General features: G+C 24.5%; 2 protein-coding genes and 1 long non-coding RNA gene across 4 annotated transcripts; 2 read left to right on the top strand and 1 right to left on the bottom strand.

The window, feature by feature from the left end:
* Positions 1 to 1,068: 1,068 nt before the first annotated feature.
* LOC114124274 (probable N-acetyltransferase san) lies at positions 1,069 to 3,238 on the top strand. The gene is made up of 4 exons (XM_027987467.2): positions 1,069 to 1,214; positions 2,505 to 2,641; positions 2,708 to 2,891; positions 2,949 to 3,238. The coding sequence occupies exons 1-4, from the start codon at positions 1,207 to 1,209 to the stop codon at positions 3,130 to 3,132; spliced, it is 513 nt and encodes a 170-aa protein (XP_027843268.1). The 5' UTR covers positions 1,069 to 1,206; the 3' UTR covers positions 3,133 to 3,238.
* Positions 3,142 to 14,999, bottom strand: LOC114124269 (hormone-sensitive lipase). Of its 2 annotated transcripts, XM_027987461.2 has the most exons (13): positions 14,862 to 14,999; positions 12,125 to 12,196; positions 11,118 to 11,500; positions 10,861 to 11,047; positions 9,269 to 9,383; positions 9,098 to 9,205; positions 8,826 to 9,016; positions 8,499 to 8,778; positions 7,945 to 8,133; positions 7,550 to 7,871; positions 4,590 to 4,731; positions 3,804 to 3,929; positions 3,142 to 3,738 (listed from the first exon to the last, which is right to left on the bottom strand). In XM_027987461.2, the coding sequence occupies exons 3-13, from the start codon at positions 11,462 to 11,464 to the stop codon at positions 3,652 to 3,654; spliced, it is 2,094 nt and encodes a 697-aa protein (XP_027843262.1). In that variant the 5' UTR covers positions 11,465 to 11,500; positions 12,125 to 12,196; positions 14,862 to 14,999; the 3' UTR covers positions 3,142 to 3,651. The 2 variants fall into 2 exon arrangements, with proteins under 2 accessions (XP_027843262.1, XP_027843263.1); XM_027987462.2 differs by lacking the exons at positions 9,269 to 9,383; positions 11,118 to 11,500; positions 12,125 to 12,196; positions 14,862 to 14,999 and having other exon boundaries at positions 10,861 to 11,035.
* An 88-nt stretch (positions 15,000 to 15,087) lies between these two features.
* LOC126550478 (uncharacterized) lies at positions 15,088 to 17,309 on the top strand. The gene is made up of 2 exons (XR_007604597.1): positions 15,088 to 16,802; positions 16,965 to 17,309. It is a non-coding gene; the product is annotated as an uncharacterized LOC126550478 (long non-coding RNA).
* Positions 17,310 to 18,162: the final 853 nt, after the last annotated feature.

The following is an 18,162-nucleotide window of genomic DNA, read 5'->3' as shown; positions in this document are numbered from 1 at the left end:
ATTTTTAGGCAGTCAACTGATGACTTGCAGTAAATCACTTGTTTAAGTGGCATATGACAAATTGTGAGTTAGAATAAACCAAAATAAATTTATACACATACAACGTTTACACTCATACTACAGAATAGATTAAACAGCTAACAGGTACAAAGAATATGGCCAAACATTCCCTAAATAATATACAAATTTAGATCCCTTTTTATTAGAAATAAATGCTTCATTCTAAACATAAAATTACTAATCTATAAATCTCTATTCAAACGTATCTGAACAATAGACTTCAACCATAGAGCGCGGCAAAAAAGTAACTCTACATAATGACTTCTGTATGAGAAATTGCTAACAATAGAAGAGGAAATATATATATTTTACAAACGCTTCCATATAAACGACTCCAGACTCATCTTAACCCTCTCATAAAAAACATTTCCATTCTTCCACTCTCGGGCAATCTCATAAAGTTAAAAAGGAAGTAGTGTGGTGATGTAATACATAATGTTAATATCTAACGCTTAGATTAAGTTAAAATTTCATTTCTTACAACGTGTGGTCTTTATATTATTTTAACGATTTTATAAGTCATTAGTTTTGAAACGATTGATTTATATACCTACGTTATTTATATTTTTATATAAGTGTGCAAAACATTAGTTTATTAAATTTTTAAGAAAAAAAAAAATACAAAACAAGGTATAACTGAATAAAAAAATACATATGCCTTTACTGAAAAAACATGATTTAAGAGCTCAAATAATACTTTATAGTTTTATATTTGTTAATAATAAAAAATTTAAAAGTTACAATGGACAAGGACAATTTTTTTTTGTGCAAAAAATATTGATAAACAAAAAAAAAGTTTTCCATTGCTTCACAGTTCCCTCTACTAAACTACCGGAAAGGGCGCTAAGTGTTTATGAAGGAATGATTAATATTTATTTTGAACAAATAGTTTTTGAATTTTGGGGACAAAACACAATTGGAATTATTAAGACCGTGATTGGAACAAATATTTTAAAGAACCATAGATACAGTCTTAAGGGTGGCACTACTGTTTATCTTTAGCGTTATCATTTAAAAATGTATTATCAAAGAATTACTGTTTAAGAATTTTAGATTAGATTTTAATAGTCAAACCACGACTGTTCAGACGGTTTCCAGTGTCCACTGGAATTATAAAATACTTACTGGGATTACAACAAAACCATCATGACGAGGTAAATAATTTGATATTATATTCCATTTTGTACTCGAAAGTTTCACATTTTTTAATTAGTAATATTCAAAGTTAATCAATTTTATTTTAAGTTGTTATTTTTATTAATTATTTGGATATATTTAAATTATGTTCAATTATTAATTAAAACTACTAATAAGAATGAAAACAGTTTGTAATAATCGAACATTTTGTAATTAAATTTAAAAAAAAAACCTGTTTGCTTATTATGGTTTGATAATAGAACATATATTCTGTATCTCTTATAGATATATTGATTAGATTTTTTTTTTTACTTATAACAGTACTGCTTTTAATATTTTACATATAAAGATGAATAATAGTTGATTAAATCAAATCGATTTCAACATCTGATTTTTAAAAGGGCTTTTTTGAAGAGGAATATCCATTAATTTTTCTTTTTACCTCAACCTTTTTATGAAATTAGTATTGATGATTTTTCAATGATTATGATTAATGACCGGATATATAATATGTTTTTACTTATTATTAACAAGACTATGCAGTCTTATCAGAGTAAAAAATGTAAACAATTAGTTCAATTTTGAGTTTTTGGAAAAAGTTTTTTATGCTTATTTGAGAATATTTTGTAAACTGAGAAAAAAATATTAATTTCAAAATTATGATACCCATAAAATTATTTTTTTTTTTGCATATTTTCATTTTTTTTTTTTATCATTTTGATAAAAAGAAAACACACAAAGGAATTTTTTTATGTTTTCATATTAAATTGTTATATTTATATGATATTCCTACTGTTATTTAAGTGCAATATTATTTTATTTTAATGCATAAGTATATTACCTTTGTAATTAATGAAAGGAATGTTTTAGAAAAAAATTGCATATTAAAGCATATATTGATATTTACTTATTGATTATTTTTGCATATTTTTTACATTTCGAAGGGAATAGAATGCAAACATTTGAAGGTTATTTAGAAAATATTAACATCATATTTTAGGTATTTTTAAGAGAATATAAATCTGTGTTTTAGTTATAGTGATGTTTTTATGAAGAAACGTTTGTTGAAGATAATTTTTTTTCAATTTACCTCCCTTACATATTTAATATACACAACTTAGTTTAGTTAAAGAAAAATAATTTGTTTTATGTAACTGAACTATCTATGTATAATATGATATGAATAAGAATATTCACTGCATTTAAATATATGTTAACCATTTTTAAACAGTTAATAATTATAAAATCGATTACAATCCATTTTGTTGGTTATTTTATTAAAGTATAACTTTTAATTAATTTTATAGAGCCAAGTTGGAATTGGGTGAAATTACTCATCATAATATTAAACAACTCAAACGGTTAAATACTGTGGTTTTTCCTGTGTCATATAATGAGAAATTTTATAAAGATGTCCTAGAAGCTGGAGAATTAGCTAAATTAGGTATGTATACTACTTAATCACTATTACTTGTTGCTATACATTTATATATTTTTATATGTCTTTTAGCATATTATAATGATATTGTGGTTGGAGCTGTATGTTGTCGAATAGACCAAGAAGTTGGTCGTCGACTTTATATAATGACTTTAGGGTGCTTGTCACAGTATAGAAGACTTGGTATAGGAAGTATGATGGTTGAACATGTCTTAAACTATGTTGAAAATGATGGTACATTTGATAGTGTTTATTTGTAAGTATTTTGAGTATAAGTTTTGGATTTTGAAATAATAATTCTTATTTTTTTTAGACATGTTCAATTGAATAATGACAGTGCCATAAAGTTTTACAAAAAATTTGGCTTTGAGATAGTTGAAACTAAAGAACATTATTATAAGAGAATAGAACCAGCAGATGCTTATGTGCTGGAAAAACGTCTACGACCTAAAACTATAAATGGGAAAAATGAACATCATACCTTAAAAAAAGATTAAAATACTGACTAGCTTTCTTAATTGTTTATTGTATTAATACATTATAATAATAGAACACATACTGTAAATATACATACAGTCTAAAATAAACACACAAAAAATTGCATTGTTGTTTAAATACTTTTGAGATAGTTTCAAAACTACACTTTTCCATGGTATCTCAAGAAGATGCCACATTCTTATATGTTTTTTTTCTTTGTATTAATCAGTTTAAATTCTATGTAAAAACTTTTAATAAAAGAGTGAATTGACCAACATTTATCTTATTATGTCTTTCCATATGAGTTTTTAAGATGTTGGATATTTGCTATGTTTTACATTTTTAAGATCAAGATAAAATATATGGGGTATGGCATCCTCTTATAAACTATAGCGTTATAGTACTATATATTTGTTAATTCTTAATGTACAAAATATTACAATTTACTATTTTAACTTCATGACTTTAAATATTTCACACTTTGATAGAACTCTAAAGATATGAATTTGGAACAAATGAATAATTTACAAAAAATAGTATTAACATTCACACATTTCAATTTCTTTAAATAAATCTGCAATACGTTGAGCACACAACACTGATCCTTCATGAGCTTCTTTACAGGTCTATTAAAAAATACAAGTCATCATAAGTATGTAATAATATAAGAAAAGATTAAATATCAAATTACAATAGCTAAATTTAAAAAACCATGAGGTAATCCTTTTAGAATATCCATATTCACTTTTTTTCCAAGTTCTTTTAATCGTTTAGCAAACATTACACAATCATCTAGGCATGGATCCATATGTACTGTCTGAAATAAAGTAAATAATTAAACTTATTTTTTAATGTATGGATTCTAAAACGGTGAATATCATACAATATAAATAAATAAATTTTTTTTTAATATTAATGAATCATAAATCATTGTAGTAAACTAGTACCATTCATAAGTAAATTATCATAACATATTATGTACTTTAAATTTTAATAATTTAAAATAAAAAAATTATTAGACAATTAAAATTTATTGAGACTAATAGGTTAGTTATTAATTATTATTGACTGAGTATTTTATATAATTTGTTAGTATATAATAATATTAAAGAAGCTAATAATTAGTTAAAATGATTGAATAGCAATTGTACAGCAAATTATTTAAATAACTAGAATTTATGTTGATATTAGATTGTAAATGTAATTATGCTTTGAAATAAGCAATTGTTAACAGTTTAATTAAAGAATTATTTCATAAAAAATTACATTAGTTATTTTATACATTATTTAGATAAATTTTCAAATATTCAAAATATTGTTTTCATAAATCAATAAAGAATTTAAATATTTTCTATTTCTTGATAATCAAAATATACAATCGTGCATATAAATAAAAATTATCCAAGAACTTAAATAGAATATCATTAAGCACTAATTTAATAATTATAATTTATAATACTTAAAAATCATATCATACCACAATATGAACAGGTGGCAGCTGTTTAAAAATATCATCATTTGCAAAATAGGGTGATAAAAATGGATCTTCTGGCAATTTTGGTAAATCTATTGGTAGTGGTGTTTCTTCTATTACTTCATTTAATGCATCTTCACTATCACTAAATCAAAAAAATTAAAATATAATTGTAATAAAAATAATAAATAATTATTGTGATATATTATGAAAAATGTAAATTCAATTATAATAGAAGAAATATTTCAAAAATATGTAATTAATAGGGCTGGGATATTGATTTGCTGTATTATCACTTTTTTTCTGACATTTGAAACATAGCTCTGAAATATGTGAGCAGAAAATATGTTTTAACAAATTATACTTTTTAGTTCATATTTAAAGTTTTTAGAACAACTTTTACAGTACCTATACATAAATTGTTGTAAAATGTATTGTCATAACCAAAATTAATTTATTGGTAGAGGTACATTCTGATCAGATAGTTTCAAATTTATATTTTATAGTACATCTGTAATATTCACCGATTATCAATTTCATATCAAAAAATAAATAAAAAGTTAATTTATTCAAATTCAAAAGAAATCCATATTTATATGATAAAATATATATATATATAATATATATATATCAACTTATAACCTATATATATATATATATGAGTCTTTCAATTGTAAAAGTAAAATAAGTTTTCAATATTATAAGTCATAGCCTATAAGTAAGTATTTAAGTAAATTAATATTTAGTTTGTTTATAAACTAATAAATAATAAAATGTAAAAAACTTACAAATTTCCAAATTCTACAATCTATAGTTTTTGTTTATAGTATACCTAACAATTTACAATTAATAATTCATTTTTAACTATTAAAATAATAAAATGTTCCTATTTAAGTAGTGAATAATAAAAAATATATATATATGCATAAATAATTTTTTTTAATACTTAATTTAAAAAAAAAATATGTTATACAACTATAATCTAAAATAAACATACGTCTAAAATACTATCATGTTTATTCATCCTCTAATAAATATGATACTATAAATGGATTATTTGAAAGAAGTTAGAAGACAACCAGTTGACGGAAAAAATAAAGTTAATAATATTATAGTAGATATCAATGGGTATTTATTAATAATGCAATGAACCAAATTTATTTTAAAACCTTAAGTTGAGGGTTAACCACCAAGCTTTTTTGATTCACGGCTCCCATAGTTATTTTTTAAAAATTCGGAGCCACCTTATTATGCCCTATTGCCTAATCTCAATACTGAATAGTGAATACACAATAGTAGTATATTGTGTATTTATATTTTGTAACTTCGGTTTTATTTAGCCTTAGTATAAACAAAAGTAATACGTATATTATATACATAATACACATAAGATATTTTATAAAACAAATTATTACATTGAACATTAACTATATATTTTTATATTTAATTATTTATATAAAATATTATTTAAGTATTAAAATTAATCAAAAATTAGGTAACTTAATATAAAACTAATGTAACACTTAGGTTTGTTTTATTTTTTACACAAATTTTTATTTGTGGTCAAATAGTTGATATAGGTTTTTTTTAAAAAATATATTTTAAATCATTATGCGGCATCCTAAATTTAAAGTTACAATACCCTGGTTGGGAACCTCTGCTTTAAGCAATGCTATTGTAAAAGCTGCAATTAATTTGTAGTTTAAAATTAAGCCAAAAAAGGAAAAATTATCAGAAAATTAAAAATAAATAAAAAATACAATAATCAATGGACAACATGATGCAGGGTTGGATAGTATCAAAGATACAGTTGTATCTTATATCTTGTATCATAATACATTTTATACAAGTATCATGTATCTTTTTTTGCCAAGAGATACAGGATACTATGATTGTAAATATTTAAACTGAATAGTACCATGAAATTTGAATTTGATTTGCAGAACCCTCAAAAATTCAATAAATGAAACAATAGTAATAATTTTTATTGTGTGTGTGTGTGTGTGTTATTAATATTGTATTATAAATAATTTTGTTGTGGATTGTATTTTTAAGAAAAATAAATGTCCAGATGCAATCGAGCTAAAATGAACAATAATATTTATTAAAAAATATCTATTACACAATATTATAACTTGTAAGATAATTTTAAAAACATAAAATTTTCGCTCTCATAAAATATGAATCCACTGCCTAGATATAAATGTATCCATATTGGTCTTTCCACTTAAAATAGAAAATTAAATCAAAAGCATGAGAAAAGCAATTACAGTGTACTATTTTATTCATTTATTTCATTAATAAAATTTTATTGGAAATATAAAAGAAAGTATCATGTATCTGTACATGTAGGACCTCCACAAGAGTTTTTCTCAGTGAGACCAAATAATTTTTCGATATTAAATAAATAATTAAAAAACATATCTTGTATCTTGTATCTAGATACACTAAGTGTATGTATCATGATACTTTTTTTTTAGAATCTTGCCCACTCCTGACAACATGGGTGGTTTTATCATAGAATAGTAATTTTCCATTTACAAAAGTTAAGTTCTCAGTCTATATTTTATAGATTATTTTAGTTTAAGTTGCTTGACAAGTTTCAATAATATCAAATCGGTCTTTGTTGAAGGTGTAGTTTGAAGAGTATACAATTATAAATTATAACACAAAATCTTAATTTACTCCTAACAGATTGACATGACATATATATGCCATGTGGTATGTTTTTGCTCCTTAGAATGGATTATACTTAATCAAAATTATTAAGTTAATTAATAGGATATAAAAGTTAAAATTTTGAAACCATTTAAAAATATCTAGTCTTGCATAATTATATAGTTGTTACATTTATTGGGTCACTATTTAAAATAATTTCAAAGGTTAAGTTATTTAAGGACAGTTAACTAACAATATTATATCTATATCTGAATTATAATTGAATATATGGTTTTATTTATTACCTAATATCTTCTTCAGCTGTCCCTCCAGTCAATGTAATGAATGTGGTAGTAATAGCAGAACTTATATTTTCTGCTGTTTCAGTCAACATTGTAGAAAATCGTCTAGATTGTCTTCGTTCATGTGCAGCCATAATAACCTCTTCAACTGGAGTTATTACTGATTGACTATCATCATTGGGGTTTTGTATTAACTCAAGAGCTTCTTCACTAGATTCAATATTTTCTACAAAGTCTTCAGAAGTGCCATCTTTTGGTTTTGCAATATTTTTCAATTTATACTCATACAAACTATCTTGGTAGATATCGGGAGAACAAGCATAAGCTGTAATACCATGAAAATAATATATAATATAAAAGTTTAAAATTTAAGAATATAACAGCAAACTAATAATTACCCTTCAAACAGTTTGTCATAAAACCTAGAGGTATGAGTGGATCTATTAAACTCAAAAATCTTGCAGGTGTTGGTGACCAAGCTATTGCACAAGGGAAGTATGCTAAAAATAAGCTATCAGGTACTCTGAAACCCATTTCTATGCATTTTAATGCTACACAAGCACTTAAATTTCCACCAGCGGAATCACCTGATTTGAAATTAAAATAAATTATTGTACTTTAATCAAACATGTTTTGCTTAAAACAATTTTTCCTAAATGTTGACTTTTTTCAGTTTGTTGGCATATTTTTGAATTCAATTTGTAGATACTTTTAGACTAATAATATCATTTTGTATCAATTAAAATGTTTGATAAAAAACAATGGCACTTTAATACATTTTAAATATTTAGTACAGAATGTAATACAACTATTTATTTAATTTCTAAGATAAATAATAACTAATAGCATATTAAACATAATAAATTTTACTAATTTTTATACTTAATTATATGACTAAGATAATTCAAAATAAAACATTTTAAGTTTTAATCAATAGTTATTTTATTGTTACCTGCCATTATGACACGTTTAGCAGTAGAACCCAAGTAAGCCGCATTACTTAATGCCCAAATATATGCGAATAATAGTTCTTCCATAGCTCTAGGGTATGGTGCTCTTGGTGCTAGAGAATAATCAATAGACAATATAGGAATATCTAAGCGCACTGCCCAATCTCTTAAATACGATTCGTGAGAACTTGAACTTTGAGACACAAAACCACCTCCATGACAATGTATGATAAGATTTTCACATGGCTCTGGTAGTATCCCACTACCGGGATTTTCTGCTAACTAATGATCATTAATATATTAACAAAACAATCTAAAATATTCTTTACCATGCCTTCACGTTTAGTTTTTGCAATTAGTCTAGCATTCAAGGAAGCTGGTCCAATATGGCACAAAGGAGGCTGAATTTCAAATAATTGTCCATTTGGTTTCAAGTATAAAAATGGTTTGCTAGGAATTGCTATTAGCCGATTTATTGCTACCGTAGGAGAAACTAGGTTTGGTAAACTTTTTAATAGTTCTGAAATTAGCAATAACACATTAGAAATTATTTTAATATAAAAATTTTATTTTTTGTAAAAAAAATTTTAAAATAAATTACCAGTTTCACCAAGGAACAAAAATGCTTTGTAAAACTCTATTGAAGAATACTGAATGACATTTACAATTCTACGAGCTCTCAATTCCGGATTTAACATATATTTGCTACCTGTATATATTTATATGTATATATTATAAAATATATTCTAATATACTTAATAAAAAAACTTACAATTCCATGCAGTATTAGCTCTAGCCAACATGCCATTTTCATTATAGTATACTTCACTAAAAGCAGCCATCATTATAGCAATAGTTTTCAAAGCCGGTTGTAGTGACTCATTAAACTTATTAAACACATAACATTATAAAATTAATTCAAATATTTAAAGTAGTTATGTATTAGAGTTTCTAAAATGTACATGGATTTTTTTGATTTATTTTTAAATACACTTCCAAAAACTAAAAATACTTTAACTTTCTTACATGATATAACTTTTTAAGCATTATGTAAAAATCAGTTAATAAATAAATAATTGATGTAAGTCTTTATTCTGTACTTATGCAGTGAGTATATAAGCAAACAAATAAAATGTAGTATCTTCTACTGTATAATATATACAACTATAGTTAACAGTATAGAATTTAGATGTTTATGACTGCATATTTTTTTCACACAATCAGAATTTTATCCAAGTATGATATAAATTTGATTTATGATGTTTACAATTATTATGCATATTTGATATTTTTAAGTATATAAATACGAATAGTATTGAATAATTCTAGATGAAGTAACATATATTTTATAAATTATAAGTATAATATTAAAAATTATCAATATAATTTCAATAAGCACTGTTAACTGTGTTTATAAGACCTGCAGACAATTAGGAAATTAGATGTTTATTAACATGTAGCTTGGTTAATTTTACCTAGTGATTAAGACTAGCAGAAAATTTAAAAATCAAATATTCAAAACCACATGTTTAATATTGAATATTATTTTTGTTGGTAATACTTAGTCGTGTTTTTTTGTTACGTTCACATCTTGTATGCTGCATTCAAACAATTTTTCTAATCCCCCAAGTTTTTTTTTTTTTTTATAGGTACACTAACAAAATATCAAAAGTCATTAAATAGTTTTGCAAATATTTTATTATTGAAAACCTTTAAAATTTGAAAATATTAGCAAAATAATATTGTTATTCGATGTAATCCTGATGCTAAGTGCTTAACCTATATACAATTTAACTTAAATAGATTGGAAACTAATTAATATTTTTCATATTTAATAGTATTAATAATACTACACATATAATACATATAATACTATAATTAATATAATAAATATATTTAACATATTTTATGGTATATTATTGAATATTTTGACCTTTTTTAATTGCATATTTTAGTAAAATTTTAAAATACCTTACTTTCAATAGGAGGGTAGAGTCAGATCAATAAAGAATTAATTATTTTTAAAAAAAAGTATAGATTGAAAATTATAACGAGATATTTAATATCTTTTCATGAGTATTATATTTGTAATAATAACCGGCCAATAGTACCAATATAGTTCTATGTACACTTTGACAAAATTTTTAATATAATTAGTCAAAATATGAAAACATTAAAAACAGAATTTTTTTAATATAGATAAAGATAAAATAAGTAAATATTTACATTAATAACTTATTTTAGGTTCAAGATCAGAATGTATGGAGGTTGAGAGAGCACATAGGTTAATAGAGTCAATTATGTTAATGGTTAAAGTTAAAAATGCAAAATAAAAATTCATATTTTAATATTTAAAACATTTACTTGAAAAGCCAAACAGCGCCCATAAAAAGGACATAGTTTAGAGGGTTCAATTTTCATCATGAGTTCTAATGCTGCAGTATCGTTTCCAGAAAATAACATACCTGGTTCACTCCAACCAATTAAAAGACATAAGTTTTCTAAACACAATACCAATGTATTCATCACTTGGTTACATGATTCAATTTCTCTGTAAGAATTTTTTTATTCATAGTGACATTTAATAAATTATATATAATATAATATAGCAAGGTACATACTTTGTATAAAACGTTTTGCGGAAGAAAAATGAATCACGATTGGCAGCCATTTGATTGCAAATTTTGATGCAATGAGCAATAAATAAATCAACAACAGAAACATAACTTCGATATCCATTACCAGGCATAGATGGATCAAAATCATACAAATGGTAGACATTGCATAATTTAAAAACCAATGGTTGTATATTACCAATATTTTCAAATAACTGTTCAAAAGCATTGGCTATGGCAGTCGAACCATTTCTTTCATTATTAGTAAAATAAATGATATTTTCTTTACATAAATCTTTAAGTTTGTCATAATTTGATGATGAACTATCATCTATTTCCACCAATGTTGCCATAATAATAATATAAATTAACTTTCACACACAACACACCTATATTAAAATAACATGTATAAGTAAATAAAAACATAATACTTAAAACATTGGAAGTTCTAGGTGGTAGCCTTTTAATAGATTGGTACATACTATATAAAAACATTTTATACAAACTTATGAGAGTTGTTTGACTTTTCTGTTACTAATGGTGATATTGTTGTTTATTGTTAAAACTTTTTTCTATTTATAAGCCTAGTTTCTATTAAAATCAATATAAGTTTATATATAAATGAAGCTTGAAAATCCATTAATTATTGTATAATAAGTTAGAGTACGTATGTCAATAAACTCTTTTAACCCTTTAATTTGATATGAAAGTGTTTACACTTAAATTAGTGTAACTAAAAACAAATAAAATAATGTAAATATATTTTTATATAGGTATTCTAAAAAATGTAAAATTCAAAACAAAAAATGTATTATGTTAATATTTAGACCAACCACTAAAAATGGAGCTAAACACGAATAATTAAAAATAATTATTAGGCTAAACAATTTTATAAGATAATTTGCTATAGTAATGTATATATTATAACAACATATGTTGTCTTTAAAAAAAAATAATTATTTTACTAGTCATGAATTGGTATAATAAATAGGTACATATTTCATAATACTTACTAAAAAAAGTGGAGAATGCAAATAAAAATTGTTCATGTATACATTTTATTTGTTAGACTTAACATTGTAAACCTAGAAAAAATGTAAACTATAGGTATTTGACATATTATGTATTAGAAAAAAATGATTATTCATAACAAAATATTTACATGAAAAAAATTGGCAAACAATTTAATATCGCAAATTGATTTTTATGATACTTGGTACATTATTATAAAATTATTAATTGAAGTTACAAAAATTTCATTTTACCTAATACTAAATTAGTATGCATTTTATTACAAACACTGAGAATATACAAATATGAATTCTACAGTGTGTATTAAAAATCTAAGTAACACAATAGTAAGATTTTCATCAAGAATTTTATGAAATACCAAGTATTATAATTGTAGTTATTAAATTTCTATAGGTACTAGTATAATATATACATACATCAACACAAATGTCATTGATAAAATAATTAATTATAACTTTAAAACGGCCTTCAGTCTCTAACATAGTTAATTAAACTAGATTCATAAAATGTTGATGGACAACATGATATTGTGTATTATGCAGAAACGATCAAGTTTTGGGTACCTATACCTATAATTAAATTTATAAAATACACAATTACAATATATTAACCCATATCTACAGCTTTATGAATGCATATAATATTGTCTGCACTCTAGTTATATCGAGTAAAATGTATTGAATATTGATGCAAAATTTAAGAACGAAATTACTGAATGAATCACGACATCACGTGTCGTAACACTTCATCAAGTGACCCGTCGCTGCCGGCTGCCTAAGGCCTACTCAGTATTCATAATTCAATAGGTATAGTACGAAAATAACGAATCCACAATCCGCATCCTCCGTGGCTATGTCTGTCAGTCTAAATTAATTAATGGTTAAGCCATAAGCCTATAACCATATTAACAAGTCATGTCTGAAGTTAGATAAAAATACTGGTTAGCACAAAAATAATCCGACATTTACTTTATTGATCCGATAATTTATTAACTCCTATAGTCCTATGCTATATTACGTTAGATTACATATTTTATTGATAGATAAATATTGAAAATTGTTGCACAAACAATTATTATTTACATTAATATATTATTTTAAATCAAATACCATAATGATTCAGAGTGGTTCAATAATCTAGGCTACAATATATATTATAATGTAGGCTCTCAAATCTAGGCCGTTCATGGTTCATTATTATTTTGATAAGATTAGTTATATAGATAGTAATATAGTATAATATAGAAGATATTAGATTTACGTTTTATACTTTTCTTCTACATTCTTCTACACGAATTTATACATACATGGTTGGGTTAAAAAAACCAAAAATTAGTTTTACTTTAACTTCAATATTTACAACTGTATTTACCCCAGGGCCCAGATACACAAATGTAAAAAAAATGTTAATAAAAAAGAAAAGTCATCACTATGTTTTGGATAGTTGCAACACATGGCAACATTTATGTATACGAATATTGCGAATGAAAATTTTATTCAAAAATAATAAAAAACAAATATTTCATTATTTCATTATTATGATAAATTTTCAAAACCAAAATCAAGGCTATAAATTAATAGTGACTAACGTCGATAACTTATTGATTCAATAAGGTATTGTGAATTCGTTTAACGTATTTTAATTTTTATTGATTCAATAACTTATTAAGTTGGACCAATATATTTTTGTGTAACCAGGCACATCGAAAAATGATTCAGTTATTCGATATATAATATTACTCGTTGGTGTTAAAAATGGTTCAGTCTCTAACTCTATCAATCATCGGTTGAGCTTAAGCATAGAAAAAAAATAATGAGCAAGGCTCGGAACCTACATCATTTAAAATTATTAAAATAAGCACTTTAAAACATCATTATAAAAAATAATGCTCAAATACCTAAGCATTTAAAAAATTTAAAGTTAACAAAAAATCATATTTTTTTTACATGATTAAATAGGTACGAGACATAATTTGTAACTGTGCTAAAAATAATATAATTTAAGATTACAAAAAATATTAAAACAAAATGATTAGGAAATGTTTCTAACTAAAAAATTAAAAATAAATCTTAATATTTATATTTGATAGATTATGAAAACAATCAAATTTCACTTTCGAGACATTTTGCCTCATTGTTTATAGATTTTTCGAGGGATTTTCTGAAAAATAAAATGTAAACAATATTTCAGTTCTATTTAGAGCTAATTGAGGAATATTTTTTTTAACCCTGCAACGATGCCGCTGATGGCGGTCGACGACAGATTACGCGATAATGTAGATATGATAAGAATTAAGAATTATTTTAAATTTTAAATCTATCATTAACATTTTAACAACATTGCAATATAAAAACCATAAAAAAGTAGAAAAACTGGTCAAAAAAGCAAAAACAATCAGAAAAATTCTGAAAGAAAGCATCTTTATGAATAATCGTTGAAAAGCAAATAAAAAGCACTTTTAAATTCCATAATTGAAAGTTTTGTAACATAACGTACACGTCCATAGCACTCTCCTACATTTTAAGTGAATCCATAAAAATATGCAAATGCTCTAAGTCCCGAACCCTGGATAAATGAGTATCGGGGATATCGATTATTTTCACTTTCCCACAAAAAAAGACTGCAACTCCACACAGTGTCAGTGTTATATAGCCATTGCCTATTCATATTATATCTATTATCTATGGTATTAACTATTAACAATGAATAATATATTACCAGTTTTATACGAATCCAAAATAATACCGGATCCAAATAACCAAATCATAAAAATGACATAACCGCCGCGGAACCTCGTAGATAATAATATTGATAATATTTTTACTGCACAAATGACGTCAGCGTCATGCGTATCAGAGCTGCGCGATCTCACTTGTGGGTAGGACTCATGGTTAGAGTGACTTGATAATATATCTTAATAACTGGTAAAATTTTCAAGTATCTACGATACTTTTTGAATAATAACAAATATCAAAAATCGTTTGAGGCTAAACTGTTATTTAACGCGGTTTTGTAAAAATTTAAATTTCAAACCCTCATAAAAATTTTTTGTCTGAATCCGGTAGAGTTTTTTTTACAGATATTTGAAGAAAAATTTAAGGAGAACCTTGTACCAAATTTTGAAAACTTAGTTATAAAAGAAAAAAATTTTATGATTTTTCAACTTCAAAATTACTTGCAAATTTTCGAGTTTTCGACAGATTTCGTAAAAATTTGAACTAAAAACGCTTATAAAAAAAAATTGTGACTAACGATTTTTAATTTTTTTTAACTACAATAAAAACAACTCATAAGGAACCTTGTATTAAATTTTCAAAACTTTTTGGTTAACGTCATGGATCCGGAGTTTTTTCCTGCGATGATCCATTCGTACTATTATTGCTATGAAAATGCAGGTTGGACTTTTAAAAATGATACAAAATCAACGAATAATGCGGGTGAATTTAGTGGCTTAGTGCATGTATTCCACTGAAATATTGGTTAGGTTTATTTGAAGATTTTAAAAAAATACTAGTTAATTCTAGATTAGAACTAATATTAACGCGAAGTCATAGTGATTTAAATGCTATATAAATGTAAAAAGCGAAGGAAGTGCCACCACAGTTGCAGTCGACTTAAATAAAATAGTGTGGAAGGTACCACATATCACCGTTGACGTCTTGACGATGAAGAAAGGTAGAAGTTATTAAAATTTGTAGAAAAAGAAAAAAGTTTGTTTATTCCTTTTAAGTTTTAGATCATTTGAAACATTTGAGTATCCTGAACTGGGAACTACTACCAAAGCTGTATGGAACTTAAAAACTGCTTCAAAATTAGAAAAACCGCGATTTATTATAGTTGGTTTCCAAAAAGGTCGAAAAAATCAAATAACAAAAGATTGTAGTGTATTTGATAAATGTGACCTAACAAACGTGAAAGTATTTCTCAATTCAATAGCTTATCCTTATGATAATTTTAATTTAGATTTTAATAAAAACAATTTTTCGATATTATATGATATGTATACATCATTTCAAGAATCGTACTACGAAAAAAAAATACGTAATCCGCTGTTGAGTCCTTCAACTTTCCTAGAAAATGCTCCCATAGTAGTTATTGATACTTCAAAACAGAACGATTCAGGTACAGCCTCATCAGTAGATGTGCAATTGGAGATTGAGGCATCAAAACCACTTACGGGTGTATCTGCATATTGTTTATTAATTCATGACCGAATTGTTGAATATGTACCTTTTACTAGAGAAGTAAGAAAACTTTTGTAAATATATACATTAAAAATAATTAATGAAAATTGCAAATTTTAATTGCAATTGTGAATTGACTATTGTATACTAATAAAAAATAAAAACAGATTATTAACCTAACCAACATTTTTATTTATTTACCATATCTAATTATAAAGTGTGTTAAAAAATGTGTAATTTGTGATCACGTTAATAAAATGTACAATATGTGTGTACACGGTAAAAACTTGGATAGTAAAACTTGGATAGAACATACAAAATATACCTACTAATTATATATTAATTTTATTTTAATACAGTTTAGGTAAATAATATTTGAATTTTATTGCAGATGATTCATGTTTGGATGGGTTTGCAATGTTACCACAAGAACAAGAATGTCTAGAACTAAATGAACCACAACAACAGAATTTTGGTACATACAACCTAAAATTTTATATTAATTTTATTTTTATTATTGATAATTACATTTGGCCTTAATTTAGTCCTGATTATAAATATCAACATTTAATTGTTTAATACATCTATTTTAATTGATACATGCATTTAATTAATTATTTTTATTTCAATGTTGCAGATTCAATTAGTAAAAGGACAAAAAGAGATTCTTTTCTAACAACAATTATTTCCCGTAAAAAAAAAATATTTGACTCCAAACTACAAAAAACTTTATTGTGAAGTCATGAAGTACAAACGGAAACAAGAAAAGTTGTCTAAAAGTGATTCAGATATGAAATGCCGGCTAAGATTAGCAAAAACATTTTCAGATAGTCCAATTATTATATTTATTATTCTATATGCTTATACTTTATTGTGTTAAATTGTTACTAGTAACAATATATTATTATTATATTCATAACATGTAATATTACATTTTGATATACTTTTAATAAATATTATTAGTTATGTATAAATCATACAATTTTCTTAAATTCATTTTTTCTTAAAACCTAACTATAAACATTGATTAAATGTACTAGTACATATATTAGTATATAGCATATGACATTAATATGTGCAAAGTGTAACCTATGTTGGTACATCATATTATCACCTCATATAATATTATTATTTAATTAATAATAATATAATGATGGAATTTTGTCAAATATTGTATTAACAAAAAATTTTAAATGTTAACACAATACAAATTATAAAAAAAGTGGGCAAGTGAGTACCGCTCTGCTGTACATTAGGTGCCGTATGGATCATTATTATATATTATAGGAGTGTTAAATTTGAATCCAATGATAGTTATCATTGTATACGAAAAACGATTCTGAACGAAGATGATTTGTCAGCCTAGGATATAATTTCTAGTGGTTGGTAAAAAAGGTGGTTTAAAAAAACCAGCTTATATTAAAAAATATTTTGAAAATTAAATCACGAAAAGAAAACGCGAATCTTAATAACTGGTAAAATTTTCAAGTATCTACGACTTATACTTTTTGAATAATAACAAATATCAAAGATCGTTTGAAGCTAAACTGTTATTTAACGCGGTTTTTGTAAAAATTTAAATTTCAAACACTCATAAAAATTTTTTGTCTGAATCCGGTAGAGTTTTTTTTACAGATAATTGAAGAAAAATGTATGGAGAACCTTGTACCAAATTTTCAAAACTTAGTTATAAAAGAAAAAAATTTCATGATTTTTCAACTTCAAAATTACTTGCAAATTTTCGCGTTTTCGACAGATTTCGTAAAAATTTGAACTAAAAACGCTTATAAAAAAAAATTGTGACTAACGATTTTTAATTTTTTTTAGCTACATTA

Source organism: Aphis gossypii, chromosome 2, assembly GCF_020184175.1.
Source record: "Aphis gossypii isolate Hap1 chromosome 2, ASM2018417v2, whole genome shotgun sequence".
Lineage (NCBI taxonomy): Eukaryota > Metazoa > Arthropoda > Insecta > Hemiptera > Aphididae > Aphis > Aphis gossypii.
This window is presented reverse-complemented; position numbering and strand designations above follow the sequence as displayed.